The sequence below is a fragment of the Rhincodon typus genome, chromosome 1 (genome assembly GCF_021869965.1).
Source record: "Rhincodon typus isolate 14 chromosome 1, sRhiTyp1.1, whole genome shotgun sequence".
NCBI lineage: Eukaryota > Metazoa > Chordata > Chondrichthyes > Orectolobiformes > Rhincodontidae > Rhincodon > Rhincodon typus.
The window spans coordinates 132240995-132262114 of record NC_063332.1 but is presented as its reverse complement, the minus strand read 5'-3'; the positions used below and the strand labels follow the sequence as shown (position 1 = coordinate 132262114).

The window sequence follows — 21120 nt, the reverse complement described above, 5'->3', positions numbered from 1 at the left end:
ATCCCACCCAGACCCATTCCCCATGTCTAACCCACCTAACCTAAACATCCCTGGACATTATGGGCAATTTAGCATGGCCAATCCTCCTAGCCTGCACATCTTTGGACTGTGGGAGGAAACTGGAGCACCCGGAGGAAACCCACGCAGACACGAGGAGAATGTGCAAACTCCACACAGATAGTCGCCCAAGGCTAGAATTGAACCTGGGTCCCTGGCGCTGTGAGGCAGCAGTGCTAACCACTGAACCACCGTGCCACCCATCTGGAATATGGTTGAATGACTGCATTTTCTTTTGTATTCTCAAGGATCTGTTTCAACATCAATGCCTGTTTGAACATCAATGCCTGTTTGAAGGCTGCCAAACAGAAGCTATCCCATTTTGAGAGAACCTTGCTCTTCACAGAAATGCACAGTGTGTTCTTAATTCCAAACAGGTAGCATTGACTGAATGACTCAACCCCATTGCAGTTACCTTCCTATTTACCCCTTGCTTCTCAAGCATTCAACCCCGTGAAAACCCACAGTCACATGAACCTGGCAATATAATAAACAGGATGCAGTCATCTTTTCTCAGAATGCTTATCAGCAACTTTAGTCTTGTAGGGACATCAGACAAAAACACATGCTTCCCAAAACAAGTTGGGTCATTACATCTTCTATCACTTTGATGATTGACAATTTTCAGATAGTGTAATAATTATTGGGATTAGACTTTTTTTTTCTTTTGGACAGACTTGTGCAACTTTCCGCATTGTTGGGTAGCTGTTAGTATTGTAGCTGTACTGAAACACCTTGGTGATGGGTGCAGCTAGTTTTGGAGCATATAGTTTCAGTGCGACCGCTGGATAGTTGTGAAAGCCTGAAGTGTTTACTGGATCCAGTGGTTTCTTTATGTCGTGTGAAGTGAATCGTATTGGCTGATTAATGCAATGTTGGAGATCTCAGGTGGAGACCGAGATGGATCATCCACTATGCACTTCTGGCTAAAGATTGTTGCAAATGTTTCAACCTTTTTCTTTGCACTGATGTCCTGGGCTCCCCTTTCATTAAGAGTGAGCATATTTGTAGACCATTCTCTTTGTTATTTGTTTAATTGTCCATCACCATTTACAACTGAATGTAATAAGGCTGCAGATCTTTTACCTGATCTGGTTCCAGGATTGCTTTATTCAGTTCATTGCTTACAGTTTTCACTGTTTTAACATTCATGTAGCCATGTGTTCACCAATTTGGCAGCTCATTTTTGGATATGCCCGGTGTTGCTCTTGTCACCTTTGTACTCTTTATGATCAAGTCAGAGGATGATTTCTGGTTTAATAATGGTAGAGAGGTGGAGGTGCTGAGCGATGAGGTTCTAGTTTGTGTTTGAATACAGCTCTGCTGCTGTCACAGGACTTCTCAGTGGTCACTTGTTCCAGTGCTATTATGGACAGATGTATCTGTGACATGTACATTTCCTCCCTCACGTACCTTCAAGCTTACTGTGTTAGATATGTTCTTCAAGACTCAGCCAGCTCATTCATTAGTATTGCCACCAAGCCAATCTTGACCACAGAATGCCCGCACCCAGCATATTGTCTGTGCCCTTATCATCCTTGATGTTCTTCAAAAGTTGTAATATACAGATTCATCATTTGAGGGAGAGCAGAAGTTGGTAATCAGCAGGAAGTTTCCCTGTCATTCAAATAAAAATAAAATACTGTGCTGAAATTCTGAAATAAAAAACAAAAAGGTAGGAGAAGCTCATCTGGTATGGCAGCATCTGTGGAGAGAGAAATCGAGTTAATACTTCAAGTCGAATTATGGCTTTTCTTCACTACCTTCTCTGTGTTCTGAGGCAGAGTGTTCTAAACCCGCTGAGGGAGAACTTTTCTGCTCTTCTGTGTCCTAAAAAGTGATGACTAATTTTGGATCAGTGTCCTTTAGTTCTGGACACCCACAAGAGAAAACATCCTTTCTGCATTCATCTGTCAAGACCTGGCTCACATGACCAGTAACATTACTGCTGTAGTCCCTTTAAAGAGAATAAGTGCTCCACCTCCCTCACCGGTCCTTTTCCCAGCAAAATGTAAATATCAAATAAAGACTTGGCTTTTATTTTCTCTTTCAGATGTTGTCTTTTTTCCAGATGCTTTTCACCTTCTATCATCAAGGCTATGAGTTGGCCAAAGATTTTGACCACTACAAAACAGACCTACACCTAAACATACAAAATGTAAGCATTGTTTTTCATTTGGAAAGCTGAGCATAAATAGATCTACATTGTATGATTGCACGGTGGTTCGTTGGTTTGCACTGCTGCCTCACAGCACTAGGGACCCGGGTTCAATTCCACCCTCAGGCGACTGTTTGCACATTCACCCCATGTCTGCGTGGGTTTCCTCCGGGTGCTCTGGTTTCCTCCCACAGTCCAAAAATGTGCAGACTAGGTGGATTGGCCATGCTAAATTGCCTGTAGTGTTCAGGGACATGTAGCTTAAGTGGGTTATAGGGCATCTGGGTAGGAAGCTCCAAGGGTCAGTGTGGACTTGTTGGGCCGAAGGGTCTGTTTCCACACTGTAGGGATTCCATATAAAGAACCGGAAGTGATGCCAACCACCCCAGCAAACCGAGGCATATAAATAATAAGCGGGACACAACACCAGCGCTTCACTGGAGGCACACTGACGATGTTACCTAGCAGGGTGACGAAACATCTGCAATCAAACACACTGGCTCGGTGAGCAAGTCTACAGCCTGAGCAGTTACTAGTTAATACAAAGTAACAGATAATGCCCATCAATTTTTTTCAGCTTTCCCCATGCGTTGCAACTGTTTGCTTCCAGCAAAAATTTAATTGTGAATTGTTGAGTAATCGCTAATATTTATGTGGGTATCTTTAGTGTAGTCAGAATTTTGCAGTGCTTACTTTTGCTCTTGATTATTAAAATGCCTTGGGTATTTCTCAAATAATCAAGTGACAGTTAATTTTCAAATTGAACCACACTAAACTTTGTCACAGACATGAACACTTACTTTGCATTGTGTTTCATTAATATTTGCAAAAAATGTTCCAGTTTTTGTAAAGCTTTAATATTGATATTAATTCTGCAGTCTAATATGCACACTAGTGCAAGTAACTCAGGTGCTGCCATCTTCTGTCCAAGTAGTATTAAATCACCAACTGGAGTTGGAAATTTTATCACCTTGCTTGGAATAACCTCTAATTTTTGATATATACGGTACATCAGTCAAGAAAATGAAAGAAAAACAGGACTTGCACACCTATACGCTTTATTCATGAGCTCAGGCTGTCTCAAAGCATTTTATTATGTCTCAAAGCAATCAATTAATTAAATTCTCTTGACATATTGGCCCCAGGAAGTGGCACTGAAGGTGTCAGAGGGAATGTGATAAAATTTCAGGAAGTCCAGCTGAGCAAATCTTACAAATGACTCCACTCAGAATCTTGCAAGCTACCTGTCCCAAAGAGATAGGCAACCAACTTTAAATATGCAAAGTATCTACTAAGGACTATTGGCGTAGGCTACTTCCTTTAGAATTTGCCACAGTGTAGGGACACTGTGAGCAAGATGGCCTCTAGCCAGTGTCAGCCTGACAAAGCGGTTAAGAAACTTTAAACAAAGAGCGAGGGGACATCAATTCCCATAGCTCTAATGATTGCAGCCAAAAAATTTATCTTTTGATTCTTGCCACTGGAATTTATTAAAAGTGTTTTCTTGTCTACCTGCTGCAGGCTGTCAGGGTCCTTGCTATCTCAACAGTGACTCTACTGCACTGTAATTGGGCCTGCTGTTTTCAGGAACAGGCTGCAATTAGAAGGGGGTGGCACACTAGATGCCCATTTGTACTCCCAGCATGCTTTTCCTGGCAGGTGGATTGACAACATTTAACACATTGACTGTGATCTTGACAGGGACTGCTCAGGGAGGGGATTTGTTGGGTGTTTGGGGAAGGAGGAAATGGAATTGTAGGAAGAACTGTTGGAATACTCAGAAGTTCAGTTGACCCTGCGTGCTATGTTATCTTCACTCTACAACGTATATGCATTATATTTATTTTGTAGGTTATCTGTCTGTAAATCAGCCTGATTGTCAGACTTGGTTTCAGTTGAGCAGGGAACAGGAAGGGAACCTGCAGCTGTTACAGAGAACGGGGTGTGGATTTGATACCTCACCCTTGTCCAATTTCAAAGGCTGGGTTAGGGGGAGAGAGAATGCAGTTTGGGGAGAACTTGGAAGAGTCTGGTTGCAAGCCAAAATTCTCTTTCTTCTCCTGGATTGGTGTGAATTTCTGTACCTTCTCTCCAAATCTGTCCTCCCCTTTCTCAGCTGCAAAGTTTTTGGTTGGCTGAGGAACCTAATCTGCTGTGGCTATGCCTACAAAGCAAGTTAAATCAGAGACTGCTAGCCTCATCAAAATATTTACATTGCCTCCTGCGAGTGAGTTGACTGTCAGCCCTTTGTGCAGCCTCCAATAAACCTGCAAGTGGGGTCAGATCTGAGATTTTTAAACTTTTAAAAGTTTGTGGGCCTAAGCTGCTGCTGCTTTTGGGATTAATGTATCAGTACCTATTACTGTTGTAATGTATGAAGTACCACAACAAGATTCCACAAGTGGCAATGAAATGTAACCAGTCAATGTTGATGTTTCATGTTCTTTCACAGACTGTTTTGTCAAAAACTTTACATTGCTCTGTTTTACAGGCAAGAAATCGATTTGAGGGTGCTAGGTCAGAAGTAGAGGAACTAATGAATAAAATTAAGAAAAACCCTCATGAGTTGCCCAGAACAACCACATTTACTGCAGAGGGTTACCTTTATCTACATGAAAAAAGTATGTATGTTTGTTAAAATATCTTTGAATCATTTTGTATGGTAGATTTCACTTAAAATAAGCAGTTTTCAAGTGAATAATATTTATGAGGCAGTTTAAAAAAAACTGCGCAGAGCTTTGATTCCTTGCATATTTTACTTCTTTACCTCTCCCCCTCAGAATTTGAAGTACGTTAGTAGAGTTAACAACGATACAAGTTGGAAACATATTTTAGCTGGAAGAAGCTTTGTTGGTCACGAAATCTGGACTTATTCAGAATTTTTGTCTCCAGGATCATTAAACTAGCAACATAAACACACTAGATAGGAACATTTGCCTGCTCCATCATTTGATCAGCTTCAATAACCATTCAGTTCCTTATCAGGAGCTATCCACCTCTGCATTATAAATATTAACAGTCTTTGCTTTCACTGCCTTTTGAGAAAGAGAGTTTAAAAGACTGAGACCTTCTGTGAGGAAAAAAAATTCTCCTCATCCCTGTCTTAAGTACGTGATCCATTATTTTTAAGCCCTAATTCTAGATTATTCCATAAGAGGAAACATCTTTTCCACATTCTCCCTTTTTTAGACTCCTTTTCAGTGAAGTAACCTCTTAGTCTTCTAAACTCTAGTGAAGGTAATTCCTTTACTCAAGAACGGAGGGAGACAATGCAGGAAACTACATGCTGGTCCCTTATTCTCATTTGATCTTTGATTTCTTATTGTTTTTAAAATTTTCTTTGCATTATGTTCAATGAAGGTTGATGCACAGCTCTTGGTTAATGCTTTTTTCAATTCCTTATTCCTCATTATAAATTCTCATGTCCGCCTCTAAGAGACCCGTGTTTACCTCTGCTCATCTTTTCCTTTTTTATATGCTTCTGAAAGCTTTTACAGTCTGTTTTGATGTTTCTTGCTGGTTTACTCTCATTCTTTTTTTAAATTCAATTTTGCAGCATACTTTGCTGAATTCTAAAGCCCTCACAATACTCAAGTTGACTGGATGTTTGGACGAAATATAAGCCTCTTTCTTTAATCTACTGCTTAGCTTAATTCTTTTTATTAACAATGATTGGGCCAATTTTCCTACTGTGTTTTTGTTCCTTAACAGGTATGATGTTTGTCACCCGTTATGAATGACTTCTTTTAAATGTTTACAATTGCTTGTCCACCATCTTCTTTTAATATGATCTTTCAAACTACCTTAACCATTTGCCCCTCTGAACTATATAATTTGCTTTGTTCAGAGAAAGGACCCTAGATTTACTTAAGTCTGTTTCAAATTTTATTATAAAGTTCTATCATATTATGATCACAGCTCCAGTTCTATCCTATTATGATCGCTGTTCCTGAGAGGCTCCTTTCCTGCCAGATTATTAATTAGTATTGTTTGTTTGCACAATAAAAAATCTGAAATTGCTTGCTCCCCGATATTTTTCTGAATCAATATGTTAGAAAACTAATTTGATCATATGCCATTAACTTATCCTCTGCACTATTATTGTAAATTTGGTTTATCTAGTCTATGCAAATATTAATCCCTAATGATAATTGTGGAATCTTTGTTAAATGTATCTCTAATTTGCTAATTAATAATGTACCTAACATTGCAACTACTGAGTGGGAAGGGTCTGAAATAACTCCACAGATGCCAGTATCCCATTATTTACGCATGAATGGTCCTTGACTGTAGTGCTGCCTGAAACAGAGTCAGGCATTAAAGTGTCAGTATCTCTAACACTGACCCTTTTTTATGTGTCACCCAGGGCTCCCTGATTGGACCAGATTAACACCTCCAAGCAGGGAACTCTATTCTATGGCTGACTTTGTTACAGTCGTTATGGGGTCTATAAAATTCTACTACCAGTGTCTTCAGCCTCTTGTCATTCTGAACCTTGATTATCTATCTGCAAGCACAGGTGAAATTTAATCTGACCCCTGGGAGCTGGTGCTGCGATGAGAGAAGGCAGATGCAGTAGAACTGAGAGGGAAGGCAGGCAATTATCACCTTCCCAACTCTTGATTATTTCACTTAGGCGCAGAAAATTGAGTAATGTCTTCTCACCTGAAGATAAAATATGGCCCTTAATTAGTCACTTAAGAGCTATTTCCTGCCACTGCAGCCAGAAAATCCTCCACCATATAGGAGGAGAGCCTGATAAGAGCTGCTGGCTTCCTTGTGGATCTATACCAGGTGACACAGGCATGAACTCCTGATCAGGCATCTTGAGATCCATGGAACCTCCATCAATGTTATTCGCTCAAAAACAGCTTACGTTAGATGTGTTTTACAATGTTTATTTCTGTTTTCTTGGGTATCATCTTAGTTACCAACATCTTGCTACTTTTGCTGAATGTTCTTTCTTTTCCGACCTATTCCAACCAATTATCCAAATCGCTACTCTGTTGTGTAGCCTTGTTAGTCTTCTTACTGTTCTTAAATTGACTTTCCTAAGTTCATTCTGCAATCTACCAGTTTACTAATTGGATTTATTGGGATACTGTGTATAATTGTTTGATGGTATGGTTCCAACAGCTGGCTTGCTTATATAACAATGAGACAATAGAAACAAATTGAAGAGTTTACAAATAGAAGCAGTTGCAATTTCACTTTTAGCAAATGATGCCTTCAATTGTGACAGGAGTCAGCTTTTCATTGATGACATCAGTCTTCGTGGGATGATTATTTTTTGAACTGTAGTCAGTATCTTGCTGACATTGCTCAACACCTGTCAGTAAAAAAGTCACATTCACTTCAGTAGAAAGAATATAGTTCTTAAAGTAGTACCTAAAAACATTCTAGAGCCTGTTTTAAGATAAAATTCAAATTTTACTGCCTTTGTGTCTTTCTAAAACTCTGGTTAACATTTGCACACTGATCCCATTTTGAGATACAAGAACTGCACATAGAAAATGCATTATGTTATGTTCTGGACGTGATGCAGCTGGACCTGCATACATGGCTTTTGGTGAAGGACAGGCAGTGGTTTGTCTGTTGAAAACAGTGGGAATTGTTCCTAACGAATCCTATGTGTTCATCAAATAGCTTCTGTACATTGTCCATTGTGCTTTTAGGCAAAGCAAGTTTGGCTTCTTCAGCAATTCAGCTGTTTGTGTTCTCAACTTAGTCAACTGTCACAACTCATGAAAAAACTTTTCTAAAAGTGCATATTTGCTCAGTGCCTGAAGGTAAATGGTTTTATTATTGCAATGTGTTAACCATCTTGGTGAATAGTATAACACATCAAAATACTTTGTGTATTTTAGGAACAGGCCCTTTTGGCTCAAGTTGTGTGAAACATTACTGTTCATACAAAAAGGAGACAAAGAGGTTTACCATGGTGCAGTTTGATCAGAGGTCAGGTGGAAAAATTGTAAGTATTTAAATTAAAATTGTTTGCACTTTGCTGTTTTTCATCTTACCTTCAAAACTGACTGTAGAGCTAAAGTTTAAAAATTTTGAAGAATGATTGAGATGCTGCATTGAAAATTTGTTCATAAGCACTGTAATAGTTACTTTCTTTAGCTTTGCATGCTTCACAAGTTGTAGAAGTACAGCTTAACTGCTGGCATATGTAGAGAAAAGTTTGACTAACACCATGTGCAGGGGATTTCCCACTTCAGGAAAATCTGACCGTATAGTTTCTGTATGTCTGCTCCATCAAGACTGTATTAGATGAGTTCTGAGGAAGGTATATATGGAGGATCCACAAAAGAAATGCTGCGGATAATGGTAAAATGATGGATTTCAATTGGAACCTAAGAAACACTTAATACTCAATGTGTATCCTCATTGGCATCTTTTCCAATAGGGTTAGCTTCAGCTTGCCACCTTTGACTTCTGTCTTTATCTTCTTTAATTTTTCAACCACCAGCAACTTGTCTGTTTGTACTTTAGGTTTTCAAACAGTTTGCATGGCAAGCTGCTAAAAATGTAAGCCGGTAATTACATAGCAAGGGAAATGAGCTTGAATTTCCAGTGACATGTGGAGGTGAAGATGGATTTGGAGGCAGGAGGCATTCAGGTGACTCTGTAATCTGCCACTCTTTAAGTTTTCCATTAACTCACTAATGTGCTGCCTAAGCCCTATGCTCTGCAATTGCCTTTGCTGAATCTTTATCCACTCTGTTTCCCAACCATCAAGCTGGGACTTGAAACTTACCCCTTTTTAAAAACAAAGATTTAGGTCAAATGTAATGCACCTCAAGAGCCATTTTGCAAGTTGGCTTATCAAAAGACTGTTTACATCATGAATATGCTTTGTTGATTGTTGAAAGCAAAAGGAAAGTTTAAGTGAGTTTAGTCTGTGTGGCCAAGCTCACATGCATTAATCCAGATATCTCCATAGGTGACTTAAAATTGAATTTTTTTCAGTAATATTCTTACAAACATTCTTTGTGATATTTAGTGCGTCAAAATTATGAAATAATGCAAGTCATTACTATTATTGCTACATTTATTCATCATGTCAAATTCTAATATGGTGTTGACGGAGCAGACGTACAGAAATAAGAATCAGATTTTCCCGGATTGAGGAATCTTTTGCACATAGCATTAGTCAAACATTTTTCTAAATAGAGGGCCAGCACGGTGGCTCAGTGGTTAGCGCTGCTGCTTCACAGCGCCAGGAACCCAGGTTTGATTCTACCCTCGGGCGACTGCGAGTGTGGAGTTTACACATTCTCCCCATGTCTGTGTGGGTTTCTTCTCTGTATTCCAGTTTCCTCCCACAGTCCAAAGATGTGCAGGTTTAAGTGGATTGGCCATTTTAAAATTGCCCATAGTGCCCAGGGATGTGCAGACTAGATGGGTTAGTCATGGGAAATGCAGGGTTACAGGGATAGTGGCGGGAGGGTGAGTGTGAACTTAATGGGCCAAATAGCCTGCTTCCACACTGTAGGGATTCTACGATTCTATGCTCATTGTGTCAACTTGTGAAATTGCTGCACTGAAATGAGCTGGAAGTGGGAACATTTATTTAACAATATGGAAAGGAACTAGAATTGTTGAAAAGTTGAGTGAAATGGATTAGATGAATTTTAAGTCATATCACATACAGAAGGAAAGAAAAAGAGATACAGAAAGGAGAAGTAAGGGAAAAAATTAAATTGACATTTTCACAATTGATTTATATGCTAAAATGAAATTGAGCAATTTAAAATGTCCCCATTCTGACTGGAAAAGCTGATTGTTATTGCATTGCAGCAGGATTCTTAAGCTATTTATGAAAGATACAAGTTTCTAAGTATTTTTAATCTGTTGAACAGACATGTTATGACATACCTTTAGACACGTGGGACAAGGAACCTAGGCTTTCTGGCCCAGAGGGATGGACACACGGAGATAAGGAGAAACTTCTTCAGCCAGAGAGTGGTGAATCTATGGAATTCACTGCCACAGAAGGCTGTGGAGGCCAGGTCATTGAATACATTTAAGACTGATATAGATAGGTTCTTGATTATCAAGGGGATCAAGGGTTACAGGGAGAAAGCGGGAGAATGGGGTTGAGGAACTTATCAACCATGATTGAATGACGGAGCAGACTCGATGGGCCGAATGGCCTAATTTCTGCTCCTCTGCCTTATGGTCTTATGGATACTGCCACTGCTGTACAATACCCCAGATCTATGTTCCCTTGATGAACTTAATAGACCAATACTATGTAAATCTAGTAAGTTTCTGAATAATTAGGTGATGGCAACTAAAGGCAAATTACTGAGACAACAAGGGGCAGGGCTGGATGAACACAGCAGGCCGAGCAGCATCATAGGAGCAGAAAGGCTGACGTTTCGGGCCTAGACCCTTCATTAGAAAAGGGGGAGGGGAAGGATGTTCTGAAATAAATAGGGAGAGAGTGGGAGGCGGATAGAAGATGGATAGAGGAGAGGATAGGTGGAGAGGAAACAAACAGGTCGAAGAGGCGGGGATGGGGCCAGTAAAGGTGAGTGTAGGTGGGGAGTTAGGGAGGGGATAGGTCAGTCCAGGGAGGATGGACTGATCAAGGGGGCGGGATGAGGTTAGTCGGTAGGAGATGGGGGTGCGGCTTGAGGTGGGAGGAGGGGATAGGTGGGAGGAAGAACAGGTTAGGGAGGTGGGGACGAGCTGGACTGGTTTTGGGATGTGATAGGGGGAGGGGAGATTTTGAAGCTTGTGAAGCTTGTGCAGTTCCTACTATCTCTGATTCAAAGGCAAATTACTGTTTAGTGAAACCAATGGTAAATTTATTATGTGAATCAACCAGCACATTCTGGAAATTCCAAACTTATGGCATACTTTTTTTAACATGCTGGTTGATGTGTACATTAATAATGTGTGTTGTAAACGTGCTCTTATTTTTACGACAACACATCTGGCCCAACATTTTGCTGAAAAAGTGATTTAACTTTGATTATTTTCTTTGAGAAATGGATTAATTTGTACTATGGTAACAAATTGCTGAGGTGTAAACTCCCACTATAGTAAGTAAACAATATATGTGTGAGGGGTTTTGTGATGCTTCAGTGACATGATCAAGTGCCATATAAATTTGACCTATTTTTTTCCTTAACGTTGAAATGTTTATGATGTGACTGTGTAATACCATGTAGCATGTTAATTTTGAACTTAACCTGGAATGTTTTCTTTAAAATAAATTAAGACTTGTGTGTATTCTTTTTCGTTAGGGTGATGAAGACACCTTCATTCTTAAATCCTGCACAAGAAAAAAATCCGATGCCACAGACAAGAGATTTTGTTTTGATATAGAAGCAGTGGGCAGGTAAGATAGCTTTTTGTACTTCAGTCGCAGATGGAAAAACAATATTTGTACCTATTTGGAGATTATTCTTACTCTGCAAGTGCACCTTTTCCTTGACCATTGAGTGAGTTAAGTAAGTGATGCAATGTTTTGGAGTCCAGAAGTCACTAGTAATGACAATTTGAAAGACAAGTGTGGTTATGAACATATATAATTGACAGTTTGGAAAGCACCATTTTCATCCATCATACTGTCCATACCATGATGACCAGACCATCATGGTTGAGCTCTTCAAGTCATTGGAGACAGGTCACCTCCATTTCATGACCACTGTGAGATTATGACATGAAATGCTGCATGGAGACTTAGAATGTTTCAATATCTGAGCAATTGAGAATGATTATGAATACTGCGCAATCATCATTGAATATCCTCTCTTCTGACTGTATGATAGAGGATACGTCATTGATGAAGCGGCTGAAGATGTTTGAGGTTAGGACATTAGGACCTTGACAAACTCATGCAGTGACATTCTGAGAGTCTGATCATAGATCTTGAACAATAACAAGCATTTTCCATTGTGCTAATCTCCACTGGTGGACTGCAGCGGTTCAAGAAGGCAGCTCACCACCACCTTCTCAAGGGCAGCTAGGGATGGGCACTAAATGCTGGCCAGCCAACGACCCCCAATCCCACAAATGAATAGGAAAAAGAACTGTCAACTTATAGTTGTAGGAATTAATGTTGAAGCGTTGTTTTGACAAATATGATTCTTAAATCTTTATTTAAAAGTTATTATCTGTTAAATTTGTTCCCCACACTTAGAGCTGAGAGAGCTGGATCAGTCCACATGAAAATCTTGAAGGTGGCAGGTTGAACTGATAAATGAAGAGTAACATTCATACCATAAAAAGGCTAGTCAATAACCATTTCCAATAAGGGAGAACCTGATGACTTCCTCTTGTCATAATTATCACTGAGCCCCCCCAACAACTGCATTCTGGGTGGAGGACTGTAGGGAGCAGGGGAAGGTGGTTACCATTGACCAGATAGTGAAGCTGTGTAAGTACAGTGGTGACAAGATCAGATTAGCGGTTGGCTATTCTGTGCTGAATTCTCAGAGCCTGTGCATCTATGGGGCATAAGTGAGTTGTGATATGGGTGCTTTCTACTTTCCTGGATAAATGCAGTTCCTATAACACTGAAGAAATAAGGCACCATCAAGTCAAGGCAGCCTGATTTATTGGTATCATCCGCCACTTTAAACATTTGCTTCCTCCAACATCGCTGCACCTTAGTTTTCCAAACATACAACAGCGATGTCCTAGAAGGACAAGGGTAGGAGGAACTTGGAAGCATCACCACTGCATGTTCCCCTCCAAGTTACTCAGCATCTTGACTTGTAAATATCACCATTCTTCATTCTTGCTGAGTTCACTTCTTTCCTAACTGCTCTCTAAGCATTACCTTTGACGGATGGATTGCTGACACACAAGCAGCACTCTCAGTCAATCAGGAATGTGTGGTAAATGCATGATTTGCCAATGATACCTACTTCCTGTGAATAGAAATAAAAAATAAAAGTTAAAATGGCTGTTAAAGGAAGATATAAGATCATTGGCATCATAAATCAAGGCTTAAAAGAGGATGAACACAAGGAGGTGATGCTAAACCTTTATAAATTATTGGTTGGAGCTAAATTTGTGGACCCATTTCTAGCTAGGTTGTCACGGACTTGGAAGGGGCACAGATTAATTTATGGAAGTGATGGACATTCCTAATATGAAGAGACAATAGGAGCTAGGGATGTTCTTCCCAGCACAGAGAACTTTCAGTGATTTAATAAAGATTCAGTTTGAAGACTTTGGAATAAATGAGGATAAACTATTTCCATTGTCAAGCGAGTTGGCAACCAGAGCAAATAGATCTAAGGTAATTGGCAGAAGAACCAGTAAGAGCTAATCATTTTTTTTAATACAACAAATTGTTTTGAACTGGAATGTCCTGCCTCAGTGGGTGTTAGAAGGTGATTCAGTCCTAACTTTCAAAAGGTAATAGATAATTGTAGGGAAATATTTGCAAGGTAATAGATAAAGAGCATGGGAGTAGGACTGATAGTTAGCTCTTTTTAAGTGCCAGCACAAGCAGAATTAACCAAAGGGTCACCTGCTGAATGGTGTGGTCCTGTGGTATTCATTATATCTTTATATGTGTGGCTAGCAAATCCAGCATCTGCCCTAACCGCTCTTGAACTAAGTGGCTTGCTGGATCATTACAATGGGCAGTTACAGGTCTACCAAATTGCTGTTGGTCTGGAGTCGCATGTGGGCTAGACAGGGCAAAGATGCCAGATTTCCTTCACTGGAGTACATTGTGTACCAGATAAGTTTTGCAGCAATCTGTGTAATTGTCATGGTCACCCTTAGAGTCTAGATTTATATTTCTGATTTATTAATCAAACTTACTTTTCACCCCTGTTGCCCAAGCCTTAGCCTGAGTCTCTGCATTATTTGTCCGCTGGCATTACCATCTCCTACTACTGCTCTGTGTCTTGTGTTCCCAACTCCTAGCTTCCAAGTGCCCCACGTTTTCCTGTTCCACCAAGTCACAATGTTCCATAGTCATAGAAAGGTACTGGCTTTCATTTCATGGGTATTTCTAAGGCGGCTAACAGTAGTAAGGACCACTTAGGCACTTTCCCCTCCTTGTTTGCCCAGCACAAGACTTCCAGAAGCTTCAGAGTGTCATGGGATGTCCCTCTTCAACCAGATATGGTTCTCCCTGCTGAGGATTGTCAGCATCTATTTCCTGTATGCTGACCTGACCAGCTGTAGCTGCTTGTCTGTGTGAGGCCTCTTTTACTGCCCAAATTCACAGGGACTGACACTCAGCCCAGCTGCTCTTGCCTTTGATTTCTGCTGTGAACACTTTGCTTCTTGCTCTCAGTATGCTTCAACTTGGGTCCACAGTATCCATGGTAACTAAGTGTCACAGGCTTGTTGGGAAGAGCTCATTACAGATCTCATGACCCTCTTCACTCCATTTTACCTTGAATTAAAGAGACAGTCCTAAACATAATCCTTAGTAAAGCCTCACATAAGTAACAATTTGAAAATGACTGACTGTGTTTCATGTCCTACAAAAATGCAGCTTTATGAGTATCATCAGCCCAAGCTGCAGGGGTAGCTTGTGCATATCGGATAATTCAGCAGCAATGGTTTGACCTTCCATTTCAAACATTTACTTTTTCATGTTGATATGCTTTGCAGGCAAGGTGTGATTACCATGCAGGCTATTACAGAAGATGATCGCAGGCGGTGGATGGAAGCTTTGGATGGAAAAGAACCCGTAAGTTAGAATGAACATTCAGCGCTTTGATATTGTGTGGCTGTGAAACCTGGTGTTTAACAGTGATTTTAATATTCTTTAGTATGTAATGTATCGTGCTATAAAAGATAATAGAGTGAAATTGGTACACAGTATGTTAAATAGGATTTAAATTTTCCATTTTGTTTATCATTAAATGCACTGCTAATAGTGCAATTCATTGAACAATGTGCTTTGTCGAAACTTGGCTGCATTGGGCATTGGGAAATAATACAGAATTGAGCAAATTTTCAAAAAGAATGCTTCGCAGTCAGCTTAGCAACCATTTAACTAGTACAGTTAACTGCTATACTATGAGCCAATACAGTTGTGGAGTGTATATTTTCTTAGAGAAATGTTGGGAGAGTGCTGAACCTAAGTCCTTAAATTTATCAATGATCTCCCAATCATGGCAAGAGACAAAGTTGGCTGCTCAGTAAATTTCTAAGCGTAAGAGGGAATGGGCGTCTTTTACCTTGGAAGCTGATGTGGGATCACAAATCCACAAAAGTGAATAGTGTCAAGTGAGAAATGAGAATGAATAAACTTACAGATATAACACTATTGATCTTCTTCAAAGTTATAGAACATCTTTTTCTTTTTGGCTTGATCAAATAATCTGGAAATGGAAAGATATCAAAATGGTCGAGAATTGGAAAAACAGTTCAAAAGAACTTATAAAGAAGAAGTTATGAAATATTGAAGACAATCTATAATAATTTACATCTAGAGATGACATTTGCTTAAATGTTTTTGATTCAGATAAATTTTAAGTAGGGCAAAAAACTGCTGCTGCTTAAAGTACATAGTGCAAAATATTTGCATTTCCAAAATACATTTTTATATTAGAAAAGGATATCCTTATCAAAGGGAACTGAAGTCATAAAGTGGTAGTTCTGAGCAATTCTTCCTTTGAAAAGATATCATTGCTGTTCCTTGGACTGAGAAGTAATACACATGTGACAAATGACTGCAAAGCGAGGACAGTTCAAATAGTACCTGCCTGAAAAGAGCAATGATTAAAGTGAGGGCTTGGTCTGCAGTCAGGAAGTGTGTCCTAAATACAAGAACGGATAGGTGGCTGTACAGCTAACTTTCTACCTGGTATTGTCTTTAGACAATTGGCACAAGAAGTGCCAAAACTTTTTAAAAAAAAAAAAAAAAGTATCCCATTAACTGGATAAGGCAGGCAACTCCTGGTTCACAAACAGACAATGTCAGCATGTTGAAGCAAACAGATCAGAGGCAGGCATCACCTACATCTTTCAGCAGTAAATTAGAATGAGTGATTCAGAATAAACTCTGGAAGAGAAAGAACAGCCATGTTACAACTTATTGTTTTAAAAATTAGCCTGTATCTTCCAGTCTTCAAAACTTAGAAACAAGATGCTCTCTAAAGGATTTGCATTAGGAAGTCCTGACACCTTACTGAGCACTAATTGCCTGTTACCTGGGAAGTTTAAACTTCTGATGGGCAATTGCTATGTATATAGTTGGATGTGCTGCCCCTTTGAGAATTGGTCAGATGACCTGGACAGGCAGAGTTTGAGTCCAGTCTAGCATCGGCTGTAGAAGTGAGCATTGTTAATAGTGTTCCTGTTCAGATTCACCATTTGTCTACCATGTGTATAATTCCTCGTTCCAAAGAAAGCACCAACTTAACAACTGGTGATGAGAGGGGGGTCCGGCCCACAAATTGGGTGCAGATGACTTTTTTTTTGTCTGGAGGACATATCGGCTAGACTTCAGAAATGATGTTAGGAAGTAATGTCTAGGGAAATGGTCACGTTGAAAGAAGCTACTCATTGGGGACAGGGCCAGGAGCTGTGCTTGTGAAAGGATTCGGGTTGGCAGCTGAAGAAGAGAGTATGCACCCGGGAGCTACTGAGGTCGTTGTGGAGAGTAGTCGTGATGGGACTCTGGCTGCAGGCAATGCCAAGGAGAAGTGAGCCAGTGAGGCAGCAGCTGGCTTGGGACTGTTTATTGAGGGGACTTGGGCTGTGAATGGTGTCTAGACTTTAGTAGCAGGAAAAGTTCCTGTCAGCAGGAAAACAAAATGGCAGACCAATTTGGAGCAATGGGACCATTTGATGGAGAGTCAGAAAATTGGATTTTACACATAGAACACTTTAGTTCATTCTTCAAGGCGAACAAAGTGGCTGAGGACTTCATGGTACCTGTTTTCTTAAGTATCATTGGGAGCAAGACCTTCATAATTCAGGGAGTCAGGTGCAACCAGGGAAACCCATGGAGAAAACATTCCAAGAGCTATACAAAGTGTTAGGAAATTATTTTGCACCAAAGCCACTGATGATTGCAAAAATTTCCATTTTTATAAATGGGTACAGCATGAAAAATAGTCCATTGCCCAATTTGTGGCCACATTAATGAGGTGGCAGTACATTGTGAATTCGGATGGTTCCTCTAAGATGTCTTGCGGGACCATTTGGTTTCTGGCCTCTTGATATGAAGCCATCCAACAGAAGTTATCAACAAGGAGAGACCTGGATTTCAAGTCAGCTTTTGAAATTGCTACCTTGATGGAGTTGGCCGCCAGTGAAGCACCACAGTTGAGTGATAATGCACAGGTGTTTCAAGTAGCAGATACTCAGCAGAGTGCGGTACCAACTGTAGAATGCTGCTGATGTGGCAATTGCGGTCGCACGAAGTCAGCATGTAGGACTCGAAGCACAGTGCTGCAGGTGTAGGCAAATGGCCATATTGCCTGTATTTGTCAGGTACAACTGAAGCAAGAGAAATGGAGTCTAAAGAAGACAACTCCGAGAACAAGACATAAGGTAAAAGTACATCTAAGGGACCGGTGTGCCGTATTGCTACTTTGCATAGTAAAATGCGAAAATCCTGAACTATTCAGATGCTCCTGGCTTAAAAAAATTAAGTTTGAACTGGGGCATGGTTAATAGGCTGGCAGACTCAAACACGAGTTTGCAAGAGATCCTGGACAACTACAAAAATGTCTCCAAAGGAATCTTGGGCGAAATGAAAGGAGTCAAAATTAAATTGCAGCTGAATCCAAAGGCTCATCCTAGAGTCTGAAGGAGTGTCCGGTACCGTGCACCGTCCAGCTGAAAGTGGAGGTGGAGGTAGAACAACTGGTGAACCTGGGAGCATTGGAATCATTAATCACCAGTGAACATGGCATTCCAATCGTTCTGGTCTTAACAACAGTGCGGTGAGGATTTGTGGTGAATTTAAGGTCACAGTCAGCCCAGCCATGAGTGTGGATCAATACCACCTTCCACATGTAGAAGACCTGTTCAGTGGACTGGCAGGGAGAAACAAATTCTCAAAAATGGATGTGTCCCCGGCCTAGCTGGGGATGGAGGGGGGGCGTTCAAGAAGAGGGCCTGGCTGTTGCTGATGATGGTGATACACAGGGGACTGTTCCACTACAAGTGACTGCTTTTTGGCATCACGTCAGAGCTGGCTCTGTTCCAGAGGGCCATGGACCAAATATTAAGTGGAATGCCAGGAGTCCAGTGTTATCTGGATAATATTTTAATTACTGGTTCCTTCAAAGAGGAGGATTCAAAAAACCTAGAAGAAACCCTAAAAAGGTTACAGGAGCACAGCCTACAAGTAAAATGGGAGAAATGCGAGTTTTTTAAAGACTCCATAGCATACCTGGGCCATGTAATCAATGGCAAGGGACTATACAAGACTCCCAGGAAGATGGAGGCTGTCATGAAGGCCCCTAACTAGAGAATGTGGCTCAACTGAGACCATTCTTGACACTTGTAAACTACTATGGCAGATTCATGTCTGACACTGTGCTAAAATCCCTGCACTGGTTGCTAAGAAAAGGGTGGCCATTGAAATGGATCAGGAATGTGGCGAGTTTTATTGCAGGTGAAGCAAGCCTTAAAAAGGTTGGAAGTGTTGACTTATTTTGACCAGAAGTTGCCACTGCAGTTAATGCGTGATGCCTCGCCTGTGGGATTGCACCATAATCTCACACATTTTACCAAGTGGAGAGAAAAGACCCATCGTATTTGCATGGAGGCCACTAAAGTCAGAGGAGATGTTTGTCCAAGTGGAAAAGGAAGAATTGGGTATCATGTTTGGTGTTAAGATGTTGACCCAGTTCCTTTTATAGCAAGCACTTTATGCTACTGACAGAGTATGGTCACTAACCTCAATTTTTGGCCCATATACAGGGATACCGTCAATGGTGGCAGCACGCCTGCAGCAATGGGTACTGGCTGTGTCAGCCCACTCACATAGGATCAAATACTGACAGGCGGAGAAGCACAGCAATGTAGATGCTTTGTCAAGGTTACCGTTACTGGGAAATAAGAATGTTCCTGACTGGAACCTGAAAATTATGCACTTTTCCCAGGAAGACAAGATGCCATTGTCAGCGAATCAGGTAGGGAATGCTACCTGGAGTGACCTGGTTTTTACCCAAGTGGTGGTCTTAGTCCTAAGAAGAAGGTGTTGTCATAGAAACTGCCCAGAATTATGCTCTTACTGGCCAGGAGGTGGAAGTTGTCTGTATCAGAAAGTGTTTAATGTGGGAAACGAGACTTCTTATCCTGTTAAGAGGAAAGATGCTGGAACAAGTGCATCAAGGGCGCCCTGGTGTGGTGTGAATGAAAGAAATAGCCAGAAGCTACTTTTGATGTCTGAATGTGGACTCCCAGATTGATGAGAAAGCAGGATCATGTGAATCCTGCGCATTGGTAAGGAAGGTGTTGCCGTTGCCACCCCTTACCCCATGTTAATGGACTCAATCACTGCAGGAGTGGATTCATGTAGATTTCATTCGACCAGTTGAGGGACAGATGTTAGTGGTCATGGATACCTATTCCAAGTGGCCCAAGGTGGTGGTCATGAGTCAGTATCAGTGAAAACAATGATAGACTGACTGGATGAAATAATTGCCAGGTGCAGGAACCCCAAACAAGTCGTGAGTGGCGATGGTTCACAGTTTGTGGTGCAAGAGTTCAAGGAATACCTAGAAAATCATAGAACCGGACATGTGAGATCACCTCTGTATCACCTGGTGACAAACAGCCAGGAGGAAAGAGTTGTTAAAACCTTGAAGTAGGCCTTATAGGCTCCATAATGGGAGGAGCCATGAGGACGGTGACTCAACAGGTTCCTCAGCACATACACAAACACACCACACAGGAGGACCTAGTGCTCAACAGCAACCTTAATGCTCAACCACCAGCTGTTAACCATGTTTGACTTACTGCGGCTAGAAGAAACTAGAGAGATGGTAGAACGAAGTCAAGGACTGATGGTCAGAAGGGTGGGAACCTCACTGTCGAAGGTATTCCAAAGAGGAACAACTGTCAGCCGGAATTATACATCTGGGGAGAGATGGATGCCAGCGGTGGAGGTGGCTCAAACAGGACCGTTGTCATATACGGTGCAGACTAGGGATGAGCTGGTCTGGAGGAGATGCATGGACCAGCTGATCATTGCGCCTCACCAACAGGGGGATGTCCCTCAGAATACCAAGCTGGTCCGGATGGGTCCAGTGGTGTCGACCAAGTGATATGTCTCCAAGCCAGAGTTGACCATACCCAGGGAGGAGACAACAGCAGCGTTGCAGGGCGACAACAGCCAATCAGAGAGGGACATATCTGTGGAACAACAGAAGCTTCCGGAAGCCTGGGAGATCGCACTAGAAAATGTTCCTAAGTTGATGAGATGGTCTTCTGGAAATCACAGTCCCCCTGAGAGACTGATTTGCGTCAATGTAGACGATGGACAGAATGTCCTATATATTGGGGGAATGGTGATTCTTCCATGGTGTTCCCATGCTTTTATACATAGTCAGGAATATTTACATATGTTGGCTGCAATGCCTGTGTAGTGTTGATAATTGGTGTATATATATTTATTAATGGGAGCTTTAAAACAAAGGGGGAGAAGTGTTATTAATAGAATTGTGCGTGTTGCCCCTTTGAGAGAGTGTCAGGTGACCCAGAGGGGCAGAGTTTAGGTCTAGTGTCGATCAGGCTGTAGTGATGTGAGTATTGTCAATAAAATGTTCCTGTTCAGATTGACCATCTGTCTACCTGGTGTGTAATTCCTGGTTCCAAAGGAAGCACCAACATAACAGCAATTATCTGCCATGCGGATTTGGCACTCTGAAAAAGTCCCCAACTCTGCATTCAGAAGTGCTTCCCTTATTGGTTAACTAGGAGAGGTTACAGGATTAAAAACT

The 21120-nt window shown here is 41.1% G+C and overlaps 1 protein-coding gene across 1 annotated transcript in view; it reads left to right on the top strand.

The window, feature by feature from the left end:
- The window catches only part of arhgap10 (Rho GTPase activating protein 10), a 153857-nt gene that overhangs the window by 65701 nt on the left and 67036 nt on the right, over positions 1-21120 (top strand). Inside the window, exons 6-10 of the mRNA XM_048606835.1 lie at positions 2111-2215; positions 4707-4836; positions 8083-8189; positions 11479-11573; positions 14822-14900. Of these exons, the coding sequence (XP_048462792.1) occupies positions 2111-2215; positions 4707-4836; positions 8083-8189; positions 11479-11573; positions 14822-14900 (516 nt within the window). The remainder of the gene's footprint in view (positions 1-2110; positions 2216-4706; positions 4837-8082; positions 8190-11478; positions 11574-14821; positions 14901-21120) is intronic.